We start from the raw sequence: 23,580 nt of genomic DNA, 5'->3' as shown, positions 1-23,580 counted from the left end.
CCCTCGCTGTGTTCCATTGTCTTTGTAAGGCTGCTCCTTGGCGACTCTTCGTGACCGCAGCAGTCTTGAGTGAGCTATGACTACGACGAGTCTCTCCATCTGCTGAAATGAGCTGGAGCTGCCTGCTTCACGTCCCCTGATGTTGAGGAAAGACAGTCTTGGTTCAGTGGCCACTCGCTAAAAGGGATGTGGTCTTAAACGTCTCCATTCACCCCGTCCCTCCAAAAGCTATGACCAAGTTTACAGTGCAGAAAATGTTCAGCACTTATTGCAATTTATCAATGCATGGCATGAGCGTAGCCAGTCTGCGAGTCCAACAAGAGGATTGTGGGAATGATTGGCTTGTGCTGGCATGCGTTTAGCTCTTAAATTGACCAATGCTCAAAAACCAGTGGCCTTTCATTTGTACCGATGACCGGGCCAAGTTACATGGAAAGTTTGATTTACTAATGATTTGAATCAACCAAATTATGGTCAAATTATAAGCTTGTGAAATAATTGAAATTTATTCATTTTTACCAGCTAATTCTATATCGGGACTTTTGTGGATGTTTTACCCAGAGATGGCAAGGTTATTTAAAAAAAAAATAAAAAATAAAAAATGATTCCAGTTTAAATGACTAATTACTTATTGGGCTTGCAATGAAGCTGGAAAAGATATATCTTGTTATATTTTGGTAAGATGTATTTATTTGCTCTGAAATGGCTTAAAAGGTGATATAAAAATCAGTGAGATGTTTTAAGATGATAACACAATTGTCAATTAAGTTGAGAGAACGTTATCAGGACTTCAAATACTATAAATTAATCACTAACTTTTCAATGTAATAATTTTCCTTAAAGTTTACACATTGTCTTATACTTTGTTCAGTTATTCAAAATATTAGACAATGTAATTAACTTAATGAACACATGACTGCTATTACACATATTATGTAACTAGATATTTGGCATGTGCAGATTTATCGTAAAGCCAGAGGAGGATGCCACTGTAAAAAATGTCCGTAATTTTAACGGTAAAAGAATGTATAAATGCAACACTAAAATAAAGTTAATTGGTTAATGTGTAGTTAACACGTACATTTAAAAATTATAATATATTTTACAAGACAATAAATGTCATTTGGAACAATTAACAGTAAAAAATTATAAAATTACTTTTATAGTTCTAGAAGGTTAGTATATTAAGTTTAAAACATTTAATAATATAAACGGTAGTGAAGCGTAAATGCTTTCGAAAGTGCATGTACCCTAAAATCACGGGTTCTAGTCCCGTGGGAACCAGGAAGTAATTGCATTCACATTTGAAGGTGACATTTTCACTCTTAAATTACATTTTTACTCCGCTGACAGTTAGGTTTAGGGTTGGGGTTTGGGCGTATAGTTAATAAAATATGTATTCCTGTTGTCTGTATTACATCAGTTTCAACAAATATTCAACCTGTTTTTGGCGCCACCCTGTGGACATTTAACCCAGAAACTTACATGCCCATACATTCAACAATACTTCCAGCTTCAACCACTGGGGGCAGTAATTTGAATTTCGGTAAGCACAGACTGATTTCAGAAGTAAAACTTTTGACCTACTGTTGCCGAATTCACAGTGAGATCAGTCTGATTCAAGCTAGTAACCCCCGTTTTTTTGTATGTCTGATGCAAGACACTGAAAAACACATAGAGATGCTAGCAATGGTCGAAGACTTCCATCTAGTGCATTTTAAGCGCAGACGGAACAAAATAATGTGTTCTTTGTTAACAACACCTAATGCCACTCCAAGTATTCTGCAACGCCCCAAGCCTCATTTCCCCACATCAAAAGAAGACAGCAGATTAACTATAACTCAAAAAATAGGAGTAGAAATAAAAATAAAAAACATTTAATTACACAGTCTGTGATGCATAAAATACAGTATGGAATGAATAGTGTGTACAAGCATACAATCAGTGTCTAGTCATCAACTGCATATTCATTTCTTCAGCTCTATAAAAGATGAGCTCACATCAACTCATAGAAACGCCTTCAGTCTATCTCCCAAAGCAGCTGAAGAGGAAACCAGCAGAAAATAAGAAAACATACATGCTTTTTCATTCTACAATAAAAAGCATTAGAGCAGCAAATTATGTCTTCCCACTGATTTAAACATGGTGGCGTCTAAAGCAGGGCATCAGTCCCAGCATGCAGTGTTATTTAATATCCTATTGTCGTATTCTTCTTGTAAATCTTGTGTGGTTGGTTAAAAGATAGAAATCATTCATTTTAGGTGTTTATATTTAAATACTATCACACACAATTAATCACATTAAAGGCATAGTTTACGGATTTGGAACAGCATGGTGAGTAAATGAAAGCTACATTTTCATTTCTGGGTGAACTATTCGTTTAAGTGTCAATTACAGTGGCAAGAAAAAGTATGTGAACCCTTTGGAAGCTGGTTTTCTGCATTAATTGGTCATAAAATGTGATCTCATCTTTATCAAAGTCACAAGTATAGACAAACAAAATATGCTTAAGATAACAACACACAAACAATTATATGTCTTTACTGAACACATCCCATTAAACATTCACAGTGCTGTGGAAAAAGGACTGTGACGTTAAAGAAGATGAGGTCACATTTTAAGAGCAATTAATGCAGATTCACAGAGGGTTCACATACTTTTTCTTGCCACTGTAGTTTGTCTAAATTGGCATGAAATGCAATTGTATGTCAGGCTGTAAAGGATATCAGTTTTCTTTTACATTGCAATCTTTCAAAACAATGCTAGACGTGTTTTGGGAACTCAAAGGTGAATTGACACTCATAAATGGACACGTAATATATAAGAACAAAAAGTCTGTGGAGGACATTTTTAAAACCAGAATTCAGACACATAGATGTGAACGTTGATGATGTTCCGGTGAGAAACGACCCCGTTTGTGACGTAGTTTATGGCCAACTTCAGTATGGTGCTGAAAGGGCCAGCCAGCAGCTTCACCTGTCTCACCACACCTGTAAGATTAAAAACAAAATACACAGAAGTGCTAAAACAGCGAAAAGTCACTGGGGGGGGGGGGGTTAGGCTGCGTTCATACCACAGGTGAATGTGACCCAAATCCGTTTTTTTTTACCTCGTATGCGACAGATCTTGGGCCGGATTCGCGAAAAATCTAGATTTGGATTTTTAAGAGTCTTAAAAAGAAAATGTACAAAAGTTCTTAATATTAATTATTATAAGTTCAAAAGAAGGTAACTTGCTATAAACATTGACGTGTAAGATAAAAAGCTAAGAACATTTTTAAGAAGTCTTTTCGGGAATACAAAAATGTTTAACTTTAAGTTAGGAAATAAGAAGAAAATAGCAGTTAAGAAGAATTATATTCTCACAAATGTTTTTTGGATAAAGTATGCTTTTGTCCTTAGTCAGTTGAAAGCAGTCTCTGAAGTTTAAAATAATGAACCTTTTGTCATTTACAGAGACAAAACATTGTCATAATTATGTCTGGTCCATTACGCTCCAATAACTGGTGATATACGTACATGCTTAAGGTTTGCAAAAATAACAATAATTCATGAGCATTATGGAGCGACTCAAAGGAGTGGTACATATGCTACATGCAGTGATGGATGTCGCTTTGACACTCAATGTTACAGAAACAAAGAAAAACTGCTTTTCCCAAAGGACACGAGGCATCCTACATAACAGGGCTGGTAGACCACACCCGCTCCGAGGATTATGAGCCAAGAATGCTGGAAAATCATCTTAAAGTGAACAAATGATTACAAGGAAATGAAAATGCTGTTTATGGAGGCTGTCAGCGCAGAATCTCTCGCCAGAGAATCACTGACACTCCAATCCATGCTCACACACACAGAAAAGTCAGGCATTAAAGGTATAGTTCACACAAAAATGAAATAAATAAACAAATCTTTTAGAAGCTCTTTTTGAAATGCCAACACAATGGTGTAGTTACAGCATCTACCAGCAGGGGCGAACTGAGCCATGCTGCTAACTAGCCCAGTTTGGCATTAATGATGTCAAGTGCCATTTTTGAATTCAAAAAAGATTTGAGAGCTACACCAAAGGGAAAGATGTTCAGTGAATAACAACTTTTTCAGACTGATCCTCACATAAAACAGGGTCATTCCTATGTTCCCAGTGTCCTATGTTCCCCAGATTTATAGGGTTAGGAGTTGGGTAGCTCAGTGAGTACTGACGCTGACTATCACCCCTGGAGTCGTGAGTTCGAATCCAGGGCATGCTGACTGACTCCAGCCAGGTCTTCTAAGCAAACAAATTGGCCCAGTTGCTAGGGAGGGTAGAGTCACATGGGGTAACCTCCTCATGGTCACTATTAAGTGGTTCTCGCTCTTTGTGGGGCGCGTGGTAAGTTGTGCGTGGATGCCGCGGAGAATAGCGTGGGCCTCTACGCCCTCTATGTCTCCACGGAAACACTCTCAACAAGCCACATGATAAGATGCACAGATTGACGATCGCAGACACGGAGTCAACTAAGATTCGTCCATTGAGGCGAGTCACTACACCACCATGAGGACTTAGAGCACATTGGGAATTAGGCATTCCAAATTGGGGAGAAAATCCAAAAAATATATATTTATGAAATATTTTAACTTGAAACGGGTCAAATTTGTGTTAACAGAATATTGAAATGGGGAACTTAGGAACTTGGGAACTTAGGACCCTGGAAACATTACAACAAAACTATCGTATGGCTCGGAAAGACTGAATATAATGCTCGAGTTCTATGGACTTTTTATATTATGCTTTTTGTCCTTTTTGGAGCTTGGCGGTATAAAGCATCCTTCGCTGTATTTGTATCGACAACGGAAGTTCGGACACAACCTTAGGGAGAGTAAATGACAAAATGTAAATGTTGTTTAACTTAAGTGTATGCTAGCATGTTAGCATTGTGGACTAAATGAATGACGTTTGTCCCAGTCACAAACAAATTGCATCTTGTCGACAGCTAAATTCAGATGACCAGTCAGCTCAGTTCTGAGCATTTTGTATGGATAAAAAGAAAAGGAAAAGTGCCTAAACATTCTTACACAATATATGTTAATGCTGCTTTCATGTGCTTATCGGAATTATCCTACTTCCCATTTCTGGAGTGGTAATTACGAGTATGTAAGAACAGGAAGCATGGAAGACGCCAGGTTCATTCATAAATATTTTTTGAGGAACTTTTATTTTGACAGCATAATACATTGCTCAGTTAGCCTGCTGATGATAACAGAATTTTGATCAAATACAAGCTATTTTCAGGGTGTAAAAATGTACAAAATGCATCAAATCGTTGCTGATATACATAAATGAATATGACCGAAACTGCAAGCGTTAACAATTAGCTGTATTTAGACAAATTAATAAAACCTGTCATTCACTACAGAAACCATACTCTCCTCCGCCATGTTGAAAGTTTAGGACTCGGGCCCATCTCAGAAACTCCGGTATCAAAATTATCTCAGAGTTTCCCAGTCGTAATTACGACTTGAGGGGGAAACTCGTATTTAAGATAATTCTGATAGCACGTGAAGGCAGCATAAGGCCACATCTACATTAATACGTTTTCGGTTTCCTAACGTCATCAATTTCAAAAGTATGCAGTAATGGAAAGTGTTTTCGGTGGAGGAAAATGCCGCACTAGTGTCGATGAGAGATGTATACGTAGCGAAATTAATGCATTTATGAAAACGTATTAGTGTGCACTTGGCCTAAGACTTCTGCTCATGTTGATGTTCATTTTTCCATTTTGGCAATCGAAACAAAAATCATAATAATGCGATTGTTTTGTACAGGTAAATATCATTACAACACGTCTAGGTCACATTTTACCTCAAAATCAAAAGGGGAAACAAAACTTTACATAAAGAAAATTAAGAATACCCTTACAAAAATATCTAGAGTTCTGACAAACTTGCTGCAAGTTTCCTACTCATTTCTTTTTCCAAATGCAAATGAGCTTGCGATTCGCCATGTTTTCCAGTAGTTTGCAGTTCTTCACCAGTAGTGCTGAACCTGCAGCATACCTTTGGCGACAATGAAGAATTTGTCGCAAAGCTCATTTGCATGTGAAAATAATGAGTGCCGAATTTGCGGCAAGTTTCCGGCAAGCTCGCGATCTCATGAAAATTCGTACAAATTTTACAAGTTGGCTATTTCTAATGATTTTATATGACTCGTTCGTATGAATTCGTATGATTTCATCCCCTGCAAATGCCCAAATGTGTAATGCGGAAGTAAGTGCGAGTTCCGCATGCGAGGTGTCAGTGCAGTCGTAAGATATCATACGAATTAGCTACATTTAGAAAAGTCATACGAATCCTTACGATTACGCTGTGAGAGTGTGTTGAGTTTGCAGAAGTTTTGCCAGAACTCTCGATTTTTGTAGGACAATTATGTTGTTTTGCATTGTTTGACATTATTTTCATGACAATTAGGCACATATTGTATTATAGTTAAAAATAGTAATAATTTTTTATACTTAAAGCAGTGTAAGTTAAAGGCAGTACAACAAATAATACTTGAAGTATATACAGTATACCTAGCTATTTAAAACATTGTCCATTGTTTTGTTTTGTGTTTTTTCCACACTATAGTAATGAGAATACTTTTGTCATGAAAATAATGTCACAATGCAAAAATCTTAATGATGTTAAAAAAAATAGGCTCAACTTATTATATACAAAACATAATTTCATGATTTCTTCTTTCTTTCTTTTGTTTTTGAGGCAAGATATGACCAGGACATGTTCTTAACAGTTTGTGTTTTGAGGGGAGTGGCTCAGCGGTTAGGGCTCTGGGTTACTGACCAGAAGGTTGGCAGTTCAAGCCCCAGCACCTGTTGGGCCCTTAAGCAAGGCTATTGACCCTATTTGCTCCAAGGGTGCTGTACATGGCTGACCATGTGCTCTGACCCCAGCTTAGCAGGGATATGCAAAAAAAATTTTAAATTTCAATGTATATGTGCAAATGTATAATATGTGACATCTTCACATATTCTTCTTCTTGAGGGCAAATTCACAAGAACACCATGCTCATGTTACGGTATAAGCTACACTGCATTTAAAGAAGTTTAATTGGTGTAAACTGAGCAAGACTTAAATCGATATAGACCACTAGGATTTGGCTTCTTACTGTTTCAGTTCCAAGGCCAGAATTCAGATGACCAGCCGTACAATTATAGGCTGTACTGTATCAATCTAAATTATTTATCTAATATCGCTCAGTCAGTCACAGGATACATTATTAAGTTTGTTATGGATGTGAGAGAAAAACGACTATAGAGCAGTTCAGGATGTAGTCTAAAAACCCAGGAGACAATTAGCATTTTTGAGCAATGGGTTCCCCTTTAGGAATTTCCTATTGGTTTTTATAATGGCAGTTTTAGATATGAGTAAAATAAGGCCTGTGGTTAACTTTGAAGCTACTGTGGTTTTAAAAAACACATGTTGCTGTCACAATGCTAATTAAGGACTACAACTACCATGAGCATGTGAGCTATGGGCTTTATGAAATGAACGACTTTTGTAGTCCTTATTTAGCGACGGGTTAGCAACATGCATTTTTAAAAGACACAACGGCTTCAAAATCTACGATTGAGGTCTGACTGTGTGTAATTTATGTTCTAGAACAAAACGAGTATATCAAAAAGTAATTTTCACCACAGGTCTTATTTTACTCATAATTTGAAGATCCCCATTTTAAAAACCCATTGAAATATTCCTGAGGGAACCCATGACAAATTAGCCTTTCGGGTTTGCCTACAAATTTAAGTCACAGCTGAACAACTCTATTTCTCTTGATACTAAATTTAGGTTTTTGGTGGGCTTGTTATATCGAAGAAACATTTGGCATTATAAGGGTGACTCTTTGAAAGGCAATTTAATATTACTTAACATATCAAATATTTCATAATCACAAAAATTAATGACTAATAAAAGGGCACAGTGATCAAAAGGGCATTTGATCAGATTTCTAAAGACCAAAGACCAAGTTTAGTCTATAATTTTTTTTTTTTTTTTCTGTTTTTACATTTCTTACTAAGTTGGCAAAGCTCGGATGGATTTGATTTCATAGTGTAAAGGCACCATAATGAGTAACTCTCATATATACTGTTCTTAAATGACATTTATGTGGTTAAATGTCTGTGCAGTATATAACAGCACCACTGACCAACATGATACACTCAACACTTGATCTTCAGTCAAGTAAAGCATTGTCATGGAAACTGACAGTCAGAGTCTCAGATCTTCAGCAGATGGTCAAATGCCACTTGATGTTGATACGAGACTGAGGTGGACCACATCACTGTAACCTTTGCAAACCGCAGGATGGCCAATGAATCGAAAGACAAAAAAAAAAACTCTAAAACCTCTGCAAATATGTCTACGGCCAACTATGACACTATATAACAGCTTGACCTTGGAAAAAGGGTCAAACTGTGAGACCAGAACTCTAAAACCATCTGCTTTATAGTCACTTTTAAAATAGTGGAAGGTGATTTTTAACAGTCCTGACCTTTCAAAATGAAAACATCCAAAGTTCAAAACAATTACAGGATGTTTTGTGTTACCTCACAACACATACACTTAGTTTTGCTTTTGGCCTGTAGTTTTTCCTGTAGCATTCTTTTGTTCAAAAACAGCTAGCGAGATATCAACTCACATATTACCATAATACGGTATGATCATTACCCCAACACACTAAAATATAAGACCTACATTTTTAAGTGTTTGTGGGGTTTACTTTCAAACCACTAAGATGCGCAGAAATGTTCCCACGGCAATTTTGAAATGCCATGAAAGAGCAAGAAGATAGAAAATAGCTTGAGTTATGTGCATGCTAGCAGTGTACACACTTGCCACAAAACAAAGTCGAGTCGATGCCAGCAGCCATTTGTCATGCTAAATGGCAACGTGGGTTGCGATACTGAAGGTTTACATGTAAACAGTGCAATTTCTGGTTTTCTGGTCACACCAGATTTGAGAGCAAAAGTATGACAGCATCCAAAATGTGCAGGTTTAACACTAGTTACAAATGTGTGGAATGAGTTTCTCGACCACAGTATTGGATAATGACATGCTAGCTTATGTGTTACGCAAGAAAGGGCGATGGAATCAGCCCACATGGCGAAAATGCCAACGTTTATCTACGCTAGGACGACCGGTACTCTCACCCCCAAAGAGGTACCACACAAGGATACAAAAAGCCTGGCTACTCGTTTGTTGGTAAGCGTGGTTGTGTTATCTAAACAGCCCTAAACAACTAAAAAGGGGACTTGACTTTTACTTGCGCTCTTTGAAAGGCCTCATGAGCGGTTTGGTGTTTCAGGCTCAATTAGCAATGAATCATTGAGGTCAACAACTCAGATAGAAAGGCAATGTTTGTTTCAGTGGTACCTTCTTTGAAATCTGAACCACACTGTCATGTTTTGCAATAGAGTGCTTGCATTCTTTATTGCAGAGGGTTAAAGTGGAGTTCATATAGTAAGTATTTCCTGCAAGGTCCTTCAGCCAATACATTGACAAATTTAGACTTGTGATACTGGAATTATTGACTTTTAAACTCACAAAGAATGAAGCCTCAACTGAACCAGATATTCCGTCGCAGCACAATAGTAATGTCTTCATGAATTTCTTTACTGATAAAACAGAAATAAAATTGGAATTATGAAATCATCTGTCACAGCACCTCAGAAAACAATGTCTCATAATTTTCCTCACGAGCAGCTTCAATCCTTCGTTGTCATAGGTCATGAAGAGCTAACAAAACTTATCAAAAAATCAAAAGCCACAACATGTATGTTAGATCCAATACCAACTAAGCTCTTAAAAGAGGTATTCCCTGTAATCTCAGAACCTCTTCTTAATATTATTAACTCTTCGCTATCCTTAGGACATATCCCATGAAACTTTAAAATGGCAGTTATCAAACCGCTTATTAAGAAGCCACAGCTTGATCCTGGAGAATTGGCTAATTATAGACCAATTTCAAATCTCCCATTTTTGTCAAAAATACTAGAAAAGGTAGTATCCTCCCAAATATGTTCATTTCTACAGAGTAGAATGAACAATTTCAGTCAGGATTTAGGCACCATCACAGTACAGAGACTGCACTTATCAGAGTTACAAATGACTTGCTCCTATCATCTGATAGTGGCTGCGTTTCACTTCTAGTGCTTTTAGATCTCAGTGCTGCCTTCGACACCATACATCACGACATTATCTTGAATAGGCTAGAGAATTATGTTGGCATTTGTGGACTTGCATTAGAAGTGTTTAGGTCGTATTTAGCAGACCGCTACCACTTTGTCTATGCAAATGAGGAATTGTCAATTCAAACAAAAGTTAAGGATGGAGTGCCACAGGGATCAGTTTTAGGGCCTCTGCTTTTCTCCTTATATATGCTTCCCCTGGGAGATATTATCAGGAATTGTGGAATAAGTTTCCACTGTTATGCCGTCAATACCCAACTTTATATTTCTTCGAAACCCAATGAAATTTCACAATTCTCAATTCACAATTAGCAGAGTGTATCAATGAAATCAAAGACTGGATGGCCATAAATTTCTTTCTACTCAATTTCGACAAAACAGAGGTAATAATTATTGGACCAAAAAACTCTAAAAATAAGCAGCTAAAATATAATTTGACTTTTGATGGATGTACTGTTACATCGCCTTCAACAGCGAAGAAATTTGGTGTTATATTTGATACCAATCTGTACTTTGAAAATCAAATTTCCAATGTTTTTAAAACAGCATTCTTCCACCTCGGAAATATTGCTAAGTTACGACACATGCTCTCTGTTGCTGATTCTAAAAACCTAATTCATGCGCTCATGACCTCAACACTAGATTATTGTAATGCATTACTGGGAGGATGTCCAGCAAGTTCAATAAATAAACTTCAATTGGTTCAAAATTCAGCTGCCAGAGTGCTGACTAGAACCAAGAAATATGATCATATTAGCCCCATTTTATCATAGTTACATTGGCTACCTGTTAAATTTTGTATTCATTTTAAAATTGTGTTAACTAAGTACAAAGCTTTGAATGGTTGATCTAATTTACATTCTACCACACTATATTCCATCATGTTCATTACAATCGCAAAATTCTGGCCTGTTAATAGTTCTTAGAATATCAAAATCCACAAAAGGAGGTAGATTCTTTTCCTATTTGGCTCCTAAACTATGGAAGAGTCTCCCTAACACTGTTTGAGATACAGACACACTCACTCAGTTTAAGTCTTGACTAAAGACTCATCTATCTAGCCAGGCATACACCTAATTTATTCTTCAACTCACAATTAGTCTGCTTTAGTTAGGTCTGCCGGAACCAGAAACATGTATCATGATCTATAACTCTGCATGAAATTGAATGGCATCTACGCTAATATTATTCTATTTGTATCCCTGTCTCAACCTTGGGATTCCTATCCCGAGGTCACCAGAACCGGCCAGATCCAGCTCCGTTCCTGTTTGGTGTCGGACTCCACTGCTATGTGATGACGACTAAATGCAGCCGGTGCCAGTCAGACATCACTTCAGTCTATTACAATGGACTTCAGAGGATGAACTGATGCCAACTCCAACCATAAGACATGGGATACTTCATATGCCACTGCCTGAACCTTGGATTTAGGATGAACCCCACCGAAATGACCTGCCGGTTGAACTGCGATGCACCTCATCATTGATCTCTGCCTGCATCACCTTGGTCTAATGGTGGACTATACTCTTGAAATGGAATATATAGACTATCAATTAATTGCCAACAAAAGCCTTCATTAGCCAACTAACAAAGGACAATGCATCTATGTGAACTTCTGCAGTTAATCCAGGATGAACTTCAAAAACATTAGTCATTAATCTTACAGTTCATACAAAATCATTGTTTAAACACTGGCCCTTAACACTTACTTAGTTTAATAATCTTAAACCATGACTTGCACTGCACATAAATAACTAATATTGGCATTATATTCATGATGTTAGTCAGAGGGGAACTGGCCCCCACAGTGAGTCTGGTTTCTCTCAAGGTTATTTTTCTCCATTAACCAACATCTTATGGAGTTTTGTGTTCCTTGCCACAGTCGCCTTGGGCTTGCTCACTGGGGTTTTAAATACAATTATTATTTAATCATTTATTTTTATTAAAAATTTACAATCATATTTAATGGACTACACAATGATGACTCTAAGACTTTATAGATATTACAGTTTCATTTCTGTTAATGCGTGATTTTCTGTAAAGCTGCTTTGAAACGATGCATGTTGTGAAAGGCGCTATACAAATAAACATGTCTTGATAAAAAGTGGCTTTACAAGTGAAAATATTATTATTATTATTATTATTATTATATCATTGAGCATAATACTATTATTGGCCTACTTTCCTGTGCTCTATTTTTAATTGTTGTTCTATATAATCATGCATTAGACAGATGCTTTTGAGTGTCTCACTTTGGTTGCATCGCTTCATACAATTTGCAGCGCCTCTAGTCATAAGCACTGTGTTTTAGGACGCTGATTTTGAAACATTGAAAAACCCGTCTTGAGATCCCTGCATTTTGTTGTGCTTGGTTGAGCTGGCATTGAGCACAAGAGCACATCATCTTTAGATGCTGGAATGATGAAGAGTTTTGCCTGGACAGCTGCCACACTGACTGCCCCCCAATGCATCAAGGTGGTATATCAAGCTTGAATTGCTCTGATGGTAGGAGCATTCCTTATTACAGAATTTACGTACAGGTCGGGGGCATGATTAATTGCATTAATTTTATTTAACACTTTATTTTTCATATAATTAATCACACTAAATTAACACATTTAATCGACAGCCATACTTTTAAATGGTTAAAAATCGTTCTCTTGTACAACTCCTGGTGACAATGAAGTTCCTAAGTCCTCTCGCCTCTTTGCGGTCACTGCCCTTGAATACGCCACACTAGATGATGAATCGTTCATGATGCATGACCAGGATCCCTCGCCGAGCTCTGTCGGTGAGTAAAAAAAGGGTCTGTGGGGGCTGTAGACCACCTCAGTAGAGAAGAAACGGTTTAATTATCAGTGCTAATGCCTCAGCTGATAGGGAGAGGAGTCTTTGTAGGTTTGGTGCTCATTGTGTGGCTAATTGTGTGTCATTTTGTGAATCATTCTGTGATGTGTTGCTATCAAGAGGCCAATGTGTTAAACTGTACTCTTCTTGGCAACAACGTATGGTGTGCTAAACATCGTCCTGTTATGTTGTCTTCTCAGATAAAATAAAAAGCACTCCAAAGACACTTCCTCAAGCGTAAGTGGAACTTAGTTGCTAGTAAAATGGTTAAAGACTTGCCTTAGTCTCACTAAGTGTCAGTTAATCTTCTGTTCTCCTTAACATAAGGTCAAAAAGGCCTAAAAAGTTCAAAATTAGGCCTAAATCCATTGCTTGAAAGCTAAGCTTGTATAAGAAAGCTTGTTTTTTGTGCCAAATGTATACTTAGTTACTTTTTGTTAGTAACTTAGTGTAGCTAATGTAGTAGTCATTTTGATTTGTATAGCGCTTTTCACAACACACATCATTTCAAAGCAGCTTTACAGGAAATCATGCATTAAAATTGTTTTTTTTTAAAGTGTAGATTGACTGTAATTTAATTGCTTTAAGACTCCATAAAAATCGCTTGATGTGTGCAGTTTTATTTCATGTGTTGACCTATTTCCTATTACAACCAAAAGTTGGGTATGACATTTTGAAGGACTTGTCCTTTATTTTAATAGACTTTAGCTTACATTGCAGCCGCAAACAATTATTTGCTATTCGATAATTCTAGTCAGGGGCAGGTGGTATTTGGGAAATGTATTTATTTATTTTATTTATTTGACAAAAAATTGGGATACAACTGAGGGCATCAATAGTTTTGATCCATTTTATTGGAAAAGCAAGATAATGGATTGTAAATGCGTATTATGCTTTGTTAGGTAAGAGTATGCTAGCATATAGATAGCCTCAAAGCTAACAGGCTAAAAGCCACAAAACTCCTTTCTTTAACGATTAATTTATTGGACAAAAAATTGGGATACAACTGAGGGCATCAATAGTTTTGATCCATTTTATTGGAAATGTAAGACTATGAATTGTAAATGCATATTTCTCTAAAAGTTAGATAAGAGTATGATAGCATATAGATAGCTTCTAAGCTAACACGCTAAAGGCAACAAAACTCCTTTCTTTACCAACTGAATAATTAAACAAATATTTGGATACAACTTAGTGCATCAATATTTAAGGTCCATTTTTTTGGAAAAGCAAGACTATGGACTGTAAATGTGTACTTTGCTAAAAGTTTTGTAATAGTATGCTAGCATATAGATAGCCTCAAAGCTAACAGGCTAAAGACAATAAAACTCCTTACTTTAACGACTGAGTTATTGGAGAAAAACTTTGATGCAGCTAAGTACATCAATAGTTTCGGCCCATTTTTTAGGAAAAGCAAGACTATGGATTGTAAATGCGTATTTTGCTAAAAGGTAGATAAGAGTATGATAGCATATAGATAATCTCAAAGCTAACAGGATAAATGCAACAAATCTCCTTTCTTTAACGACTGAATTATTTTTTAAATTATGAGTAGCTTGTAGCTTTGGAAGCTGCAGTTTCAGAAACACTGGTTGGAAAAGCTACTGTATATGCTACTGAGCTAGCAGCTAATGCAAAGCCTCATCCCTCCATAGCGTTTACATTTCTCACACGCTAGACTAAAATTCCTCTGGTCTGTGTGAAAGACAGTAGCCATAGCCAATGCCACATGCCTGATCACAGACGACCTGTCTCTACAGTCGTCTCCACTGTAACGTTAACTTCCCTGCGCTAAAATATTGCATCACTTGGACAGAGCTCTGACCACAGGTGCATATCCCTACCAGATGTTTCAACCAAGTGGAATTTTGATCCCGCTTTTATATCCAACCTGAGGTGTAGCCAAACTGAGAGCTGCTCAAGGGAAGATGCCGCAGCGTTTAATTTCCCACCGTTTGCTCCTGCGGATGTCGGTACATTCCCCATGCTCGTGGTAGTTAAGGAAGTCACCACAGTTTTGGGCTTTTCCAGGCCTGCAATTCTGATATCAATACGTCATTTTCTAGTCTTGAGGAGCCAGACCTTAATGGCAAAATGCCTGGACCATATTGCACCTTATTCTGTCCAAGAACCACCCACTAAAGACATGTAAAGCAATCAGTTTGTTTCTCATGTACCTTTTAGGGACTGAATTATCTGAGAGACCATAATAATACACTTGCACACAAAGACGGTGTTTTCCAGTTTTGTGTGCATTATGCATCAGACGGTTACTGAACGGACTGTGGCTGTACCGTCTGAGGCTGGTACTACGTCACTGATGTCCAAGGCCAAGGATTCATCCTGGCCACCAAAGCAGGATGCAAGCACCAATATGGAGCCCATGTCAACATGCAGAGCGTTGATGCAGTGGACTGTACCTCCATGAAGGCCGCCCATACTGTACAAGAGTAATCTCACACTTCATGTCCGCTTGGACCACACACACACACACACACACACACATACTGATACACACGTCAACTGAGTGCCACCCTCTTAACAGTACCACAAATAAAGTTAGGAAATTACACATAGTCAGTACTACCCTGCAAAACATCATTTTTATACTCAGTGTTTTACCTTGTTTTAAAGTAAAAATGTCAAAACATCCTTAAAACAAGATACATTTATTTAATCAAAATTACACAGATATCAGAGGGGAAAAATGGCAATGGGATAAGAAAAATAAAGTAATTCAATGGGAAAACCCCATTGCCAAATAGTTTGTCATTTTGCAAATAGTTTGTCATTTTGCTTCTTTAGTATGTTGTTTACATATTTTTGCTGAAAACCAGGACAAAAATACTGAGTAAGAAAATGATTTTCTGCACTGTAGGGCCAAGACCGAAGTATTCAATACAGAATAAAGGGGAGAATTCACACTTTAGCATTCCGTATTTCTCCACTAAAACCTGCATATCATTAACCACCACAATCAAGTTTAACCGAATATAATCTGCACTGGTGTAACTGCAATATGCATATTTAAATCAAGCATTGAGAGCATGTACATGCAAAACCTTTAACCAATTATCCTTAAAGGAATATTCTGGGTTCAAAACAAGTTAAGCTCAATTGACAGCATTTGTGGCATTACTGTAACCCAGATTTTTGCATTTTTGTAAAGAAACGGAGGGACGAGTCGAAATTCGTTTTTGTGGGAATCAACATTATGCCACAAATGCTGTCGATTGAGCTTGACATGTATTGAACCTAGGATATTCCTTTAATAAGCCGACAACACTGCAAAAAAAGTATTGTCTTACTGAGTATTTTGTCTTGTTTTCCAGTAAAAATATCTAAACATTCTTTCAACAAGATCAGTTTAATTGAGAAGCAAAATTACAAGGTATTTAGTCTTGTTTTTCAGAGAAATCTAACAAAATATAACAACGTTTTTGCTTATAAGAAGAAAAACTTTTTGCCAATAATAAAAGGGAAAAAAAATTTTGATTTAAAGGGAAAACAAGTTTATTTTTCTTCCCCCATTGGCAAATAGTTTTTTCTTGTTTTAAGCAAAAGCTGCACCAAATTTTGTTCGATTTCTCTGAAAACAACACTTAATATCGTACGCCATTCAGCTTCTCAGGTAATTGTTCTTGTTTAAAGGATGTTTCGATATTTTTACCTGAAAATCAGACAAAAATACTCAAGAATAATTTTTCATCTTTTCTCAGTCAACGTTTAAGGTCATGTAAATGCCTTAAATAGCTTTTCTTTATCGGGTAAGGTCATAAACGAATTAAGCAAAAATCGATCAGAACATGTCGAATTTTGCCCATTTTATGCCCGATTTTGCATTGCATATAAACACAACAACATTACAGTATGAAACAACGCAGAAAGCGCATGCAAATAAGATTATCAGTGTGCACGATTCATTCTTTGTGAATTCCCCATTAAGTTTTCTACGATTGTGCAGCTCAAAGTCTCCTCTGAGGCCACGTATTTTCTCTCACTCTGCTCAGGGCATTCCCATTATAAAAATACAGAACAGAAACTATGATTGAATTACTGATAAATAAGCAATAGCAGGAAATAGCAGGAAAATGTAACTTATTCTGATTATTGTTTTGCATCATACCCAAAACTTGTATTAAGCATACAATATAAAGATGATGCAATAGTAGCATCTAGCGACACCTTATTTCTCTTTGGATCTGGCCCCAGTGGAAAAAGTTTGGACACTCCTAGTTTAATGCATTATTACATCTGTTATCTCAGGATTACTGTGAATCCATATAAATGGGCACATACAAGGATTATCATAAGTAAATGGGCACCATCAAATGTATGTAAGTTTATTATCCTTTTAGGCCAAGTTTAAAATATATCCCTATAAATTCATGCACACCCATGCACTCGTGTTCCCTGTGCGATGGCGCTGATGCAAAACGCAATAAGATATTCATACACTGGAAACGGTAACGCGTGCGCACGTGAAAGTTTCACGTGAAAAATCTCGCAACGGTCACTTGAGGGGCTCCGTACATAAACATAGACATTGTTTTTGATATCAAGAATGGATGTTTTTACTAGTGAAAACATAATTATATCATAAATGATCATTTTCACTAGAAGTAATTGAATTATACTGCAGATATCTCTGCCTATAATTAATATGTGCATGTGATTAAATGTCGAAAAGGCTTGCAATATGCTTTCAAAAATGCTATATCTGAAAATATTTCCCATATAATTTATAAAAGCTTTTAAGTTATGAATTGTGGTGATGTATTGTGGTTAATGATTCATACGATGAGCAGTTTGGACAGTCTCCATGTTGCTCAGACACACCACAGCGTCAACAAACATTGTTCTAACAGTGACGTGTCTCAAAAATCAAATTAAGCCTATTTATTCTAATCCAAGCGCCTGGGGGAGATGCGATGGAAGACCCACTGCGCTGGTTTGCATTCTGTACATCCATGATTTATCTATACCAGCTGTCCTCGAAACACAGATGTGATCTGATTCATGCCCTGTCTGCCCATACAGAGACAACCGTAGGACCACTGTTGAGTTTTAATTGAAGCAGCTTCTGGTCAAGATATGAGGCCCCTGGATGGAACAAACAGAGTATTGCAGGGCCCCGAAACCCAGGACCTGGAGATTATAGCTTCGTTTCAAAAACTAGTAAGCTGCTTCACTGCCTTCTAAGGCAGCATCCTAACCATCGTGGAACCTCAGAAGTGAATGATTTGGAAAGTTCTTGATAGCCAGAAAATTGAGAGTCACACAAATACTGTAGCATGAGAGACTCAATTCGCAATTGACAATAGAGCGTGACAGTCTGGTTCTTTAAGTAAAAAATCCCATTCATTTTCTCCGCTTAGGCTGAGATTTAATGAGATAAATATGTAGTTTACATGTGCTGCGCGCTTTGAATGTGAGCGCTTGTGAGCATGTGGAGCTGGTGTTGTGCTGAAATAAAGACACAAAGTGCTCAAACCTTTTAGAACCTCTTGACTCATACATGGAAAATACCTGCATGAGCATCGTGCGCCTTGTTTGTTGCAAATGACAGTGAGCAGAGCGCTAATTCACTTTGTAGCACACAGCATACACAGACTACATATGTATTGCATTAAATAGCAGCCTCTTGTGGTTTAATAATAATATCGGGTCATGGAAGTGAGAAACTACCGTCAAAAACACAGAAACAGAAAGGGCTTCAAAATAAAAGCTTCCCCCAGAATAAAAGCTCAATTAAAATGAAATTATATTTTCATTTAATTTAAGTTTTAATGAATGCATTTATTTAAACACCATTTTGATGGTAACATTTTAATAAACTGTTGATATGAAATGTAGAAAAAAATAAAACAAAAAAAGGTATTGTATCGGTGAGTACAGAAAAGAAAGTGTTTGTACTATTTTGGGACATCCCGACTCAAAATCACCTTAATAATCTAATAATACAAATAATATTGTAATTGTACTTTTTTAGTACTGAATGAAATATAACTTTATTTAGAATCGACATTTCTCTTACAATGCATTCCACAGTTTAAAAAAAAAATCTTAAAAATGCTGCTCACTAAGTTTTGAAACAGAGCATTTTTGTGAGTGAAACGACTCTATAAGAACATTGATTTCATGAAAGTGGTTGCTCCTCTCATTGAGAAGAGGAAATGCTTTCATGTGGTACCCACACAAATGGACCTGGTGCCAGGCCTGACAAACATACACATACACACAGACTTCATGACATCATGCCAGGAATCCACACAACCGCAAGTGTCTGCTGTCTGCATTATTGCCGGCTGTTTTTGGGTCTTTTGTGTTATGGTGATTTAGGAAGTCTATTCTCTCGGTTAGAAGGGAGAGCTACCCATGAGGTCTGCTCATACAAAGATGGTCATTACACACTTCAGGATTTCATTACAATGGCTTTCAACTTAGTCACAAAGATCTTTCATGTTCAAATCATACGGTAAAATAAAGTACTTCTTACTGTAAAGCAAACATAAACTAGATTTTTTGTAACATAGCAATGTGGTTGCCTAAAGTGCTCTTGAATTACATGTAATCTGGATGATGTAATCTGATTACAAAATACAGTACTTGTAATTGGAATACATTACATTTTATAATGTGCTTAATCAGATTACAGTTACATTTGATGGATTACATGATTACATTCCTGATTACATAACCAATCAGCTAAAGGCAATAACTAGTGCGTAATTTACTAATTACGCTCCTAAATTTGAAAATATCGATTTGAGCCAGATCCTGAAATATGTGCAACAGGCCTAACCAGGTAGAACTACTCATATCTAGAGACATAATCTCGTTATTAATTTCAAAACTGGATGATAATAAATCCAATCCCTAAACTCCTAAAAAAAAAAAGAAAAAAAGAAAAAAGCTTAATACTTAGAGTTAAGGATTTCGATAAATTCCTATCATGTGATGCTCGTCTTAGAAAAGTTTTTGGAACATTGAGTTATCTCAAAGTTATAGCTACCACTCCAATTTATATAATGTGTGAATTTCATTTGGTCAGGGAATGTCAAATGAGTGTGTTTCGCATCAGTCTCAGCCGCATTGACTTTTCTAAGCTGGCCATGGTTAACCTTACCAATAACCTTAGTGTGAAAGCACACCAACAATAACCGTCTGGACAACAACAAAAAAAAAAACTCTTTGTGAGCTTTTCAAAGTGTCCTGGAAAAACAGAGCGAGCAGACAAATTAAAGTCAGTTATGCCACAACAGTGGGAAACAAGTCCACATGCTTAGCAAAGGAAAAACATGGCCTCATTCGTCAAAAAGGGATGAACAACACATGTACAACTGTCTTCAAAAGAGTCTGAGAAGGCCACAAAAGATGCCGTTGATTCTACAGGGCGATCATCAGCCCAACCAGATAGGAATCACACTGTCGGAATGAGTTAGATTGAATAAGTTTCTCAGAGTACATTCATGTTTACCGCAAATGTCCCCCTCTCTTCTCCCGCAAAGAGACACATGTGCATTTGGTTTGAGGAGAATCTTTCGTAATGGGAAATTAGGTCAGAAAACCACTTGATGAAAATTAAATTTCCAAAGAGGGACGTCTCAGGGTTTTTCTGCGGCACTGTTAGCCAGATGCCAAAGTGACACTCACCCACGACCATACCATGATCGAGTCGCTTGATGATGTCGAAGGAGTTCTGGACATTTCCTTCTAGAATGTCAAAGATGATCTCCGGGGAATCCATATGAAGACTGTGTGAAGGAGTAGGGGATCTCAGGAATACGATTTCTGTTGACGGGGGGGAAAAAAAACGATTTGTGGAAAAGCCTTATTTTATTAGAATAATTTTTTTTAAGAGAGCACTGTATGGTGCTGAGATGTTGCAACCAAAGAAACATCAAAATTGAGGCCTTATGTTTGGCTCGGCAATTGTCATTATTTTGTCCTACTTGGATGGACTCGAATCTCTATCATGTCAATCGATGTTTAACCTCTTAGGCCAAAAATAATAATAGGCCAAGTACGCAAACACAGATGTGAATGCTTGGCCAATTCATTGAAAGTGTGCGGTCCCATTACATGCTTAACTTGATTGTCTTGCACTACTATGGCCAATACATACTCCATGCAAATATGTGAACGCAAAGACTTTAAATAATGCAAGCTCGATTTCATGTGTTGTTGTTCCGATATGTGTCTCCTACAGTCTTTTTTCTCTTTCAGGTCAACTACTGTCAAGGCGAAGTGACAGTTTAAAGAAGTTGACATGTTTATAGTGAGCTACCTGAATAATTGTAAGTTCAGAATAGTGGCACAGACATTTGAAGATATCTTTATCACCTCTTGAGTACTGAAGTTTTTTACTGCCACAGCATCACAAGAGCACAATTAAAGTATTTTCAGTGGTACCTTATACCTTGCAATCACAATGCGGTGCCCAAGCGTCTGTGCCTGCGTTTGTGTACTTGAGTATTGTACATTTCTGGGCTGATAAGCAATAATTCAAAGACAACCATGGAAAAATAGAAGATTATTATGGAAAACATGGCTCATACCTTCTGGTTTGGTGAATTCTCTGAAGGTGGTGAGTGAGATGGCCGTGTGGGAGACGGAGAGGACGGGATTGAGTACGCAAGAAATGTCGTTGGGTTGGCAGGACTTCACACATCGGATAATATCCGCACGGTTGACCCTTGGCCTGCTGGAAGAAGGGGACCACACACATCTGAGCCAATACCAACCAAGCAACAACAAAAATTAAACCAGCCTAAGGTGGTTTGCTGCTCTTAGCTGGTCTCCCAGTCTACCCAGTTGACAAGTACCCAGAACCCCTCTAAAACCATTAAACCAGACCAATCTAACCAGCATGACCAAGATAGAAGACCAGCTAACCATATTAGGCAGGTTGAAGCAGTTTTTCCAGCATGGCTGACCTTCATCCTGAGCAATATGTAAGTTTCTTTTGTGATGAAAACACAGCTTCTGCCAAAGGAGTATTCAGAATACATGTTAATGATCTGGGATTAGGTTTCTCTCTGTCTGCACCGATTTCAATGACGACATGCTAAAATGCAAAAGCCATCCAAACACAGTAGGGTCCATTGTGAGATGTCTCGAGTAAGCAGGCCATGATCCCTGGTGTTGACTGGGTAAAATAATCTTCCTTCACATTTGAAGGTCTCCAAAAACCGGATGGTTTCCAGCAGAACCACCACAGAACCAAGAAGCCAGCGGGGTGGGTGAAACCTTTACTATATAAATATTATTTGCACAAATATACTGGGCATTCTTAATATGGAGCTCATAACACAAACAATCTGCTTTTTTGGGGGGTAAAAATCAGAACAGAACATGACGAGAGGCCAAGAATTACACCACAGGAGAGTTGGTGGTCAAGTTTCCTGTTAGCCACTCTTGGTTTCAATGCTTTTTCGAAGCTGTGACATTGATAGAAAAGCTTCTCCAAAAATATGTGGTTTAGGAGAGGACTTCCAGTTCCTTATTCCAAAAGTGGTTCCTAAATCTTGGACTTCCTGACAAGACAACTCAACTCCTCGGACTTTGTTTAAAAGCTGCATTTGGGAATTGAGCTGGGTAATCAGAATGCCTCTAGATCTCAGATGACATTGCTTTAATATCTTGATTAATTCTCCTTGGCAGCATTGAGATTAAATGGAGAGCAAATTGAGACTTTTGCTGTAGTCTCCTCAGATATCTCTCCTGTACTCAAAAAAGAACCCAGTAATCTCAACAATTTGGTTCAATATACCAAAGTCTGCAATCAAAGATGATACATTGCAATATAAACTCCAGCATTTACCATCAAATTCTTCAACAAATGTATCATTTGTTTTTGTTTTTTGGAGGAACTTCTGAGACAAAGTTGTTACTTCCGTAGACACAAATAAGTCAAATGTCAACGTATGTTTAGAGTACAAAGCCATACAATTATGTCGATTAATTTGGTCTCAAAAGAATTTGATGAGAAATTGAGATTTCTGAGTTTTGATTGTAGGTACTTCAGCAAATTTGAGCAATATTTGAGACCACAATTCCATTAGGGAACTGAAGTAAGGTGTAGGCAAATGTGGGTCGTGATCTGCGCAACTCTCAAGAGATTCGCTTTTGCTGCTACTGAGGTTAGGGCTAGGGTTAAATTAACATAATTGTCACTTGTGACTCTTGTGAGAATTTTTTCGTGAATGAGGGTTACCATGTAGACACGACCACAAATCTGTGCATCTGTTCGGGCTAGCACACAGATGAACTGTCCCTCGCTCGACCAATAAATGCTGAGGTCTTGCAGATGTGTGGTGATTAGGTATCCCTCCATCTCTGCACTCTTTCATCGAACGCAGGATCTGCAGCTAAACCCCAAAGCTCAGATCAGGTTACTGCCCTTTTTTTTCATGCCATGAAGGGGAGAAGCCCCTTACAAAGAAGTCAAGCCACTGAAGGGCACAAACCTGTAATTAGCAATTAGCGGGAGGGTCCACGTTTTGCTTAGGTCT

General features: G+C 37.5%; 1 protein-coding gene across 2 annotated transcripts in view; it reads right to left on the bottom strand.

The window, feature by feature from the left end:
* Positions 1 to 1,861: 1,861 nt before the first annotated feature.
* LOC127436059 (fibulin-1-like) overlaps positions 1,862 to 23,580 on the bottom strand; it is a 54,451-nt gene continuing 32,732 nt past the window's right edge. The window contains exons 15-17 of one of the 2 annotated variants that reach the window (XM_051689980.1): positions 21,625 to 21,770; positions 20,720 to 20,857; positions 1,862 to 2,990 (exon numbers count right to left, since the gene is read on the bottom strand). In XM_051689980.1, the coding sequence (XP_051545940.1) occupies positions 2,851 to 2,990; positions 20,720 to 20,857; positions 21,625 to 21,770 (424 nt within the window). In that variant the 3' untranslated portion in view covers positions 1,862 to 2,850. The remainder of the gene's footprint in view (positions 2,991 to 20,719; positions 20,858 to 21,624; positions 21,771 to 23,580) is intronic. The other variant, XM_051689981.1, reaches the window with a different exon arrangement.

Source organism: Myxocyprinus asiaticus, chromosome 46 (assembly GCF_019703515.2).
Source record: "Myxocyprinus asiaticus isolate MX2 ecotype Aquarium Trade chromosome 46, UBuf_Myxa_2, whole genome shotgun sequence".
Lineage (NCBI taxonomy): Eukaryota > Metazoa > Chordata > Actinopteri > Cypriniformes > Catostomidae > Myxocyprinus > Myxocyprinus asiaticus.
This window is presented reverse-complemented; position numbering and strand designations above follow the sequence as displayed.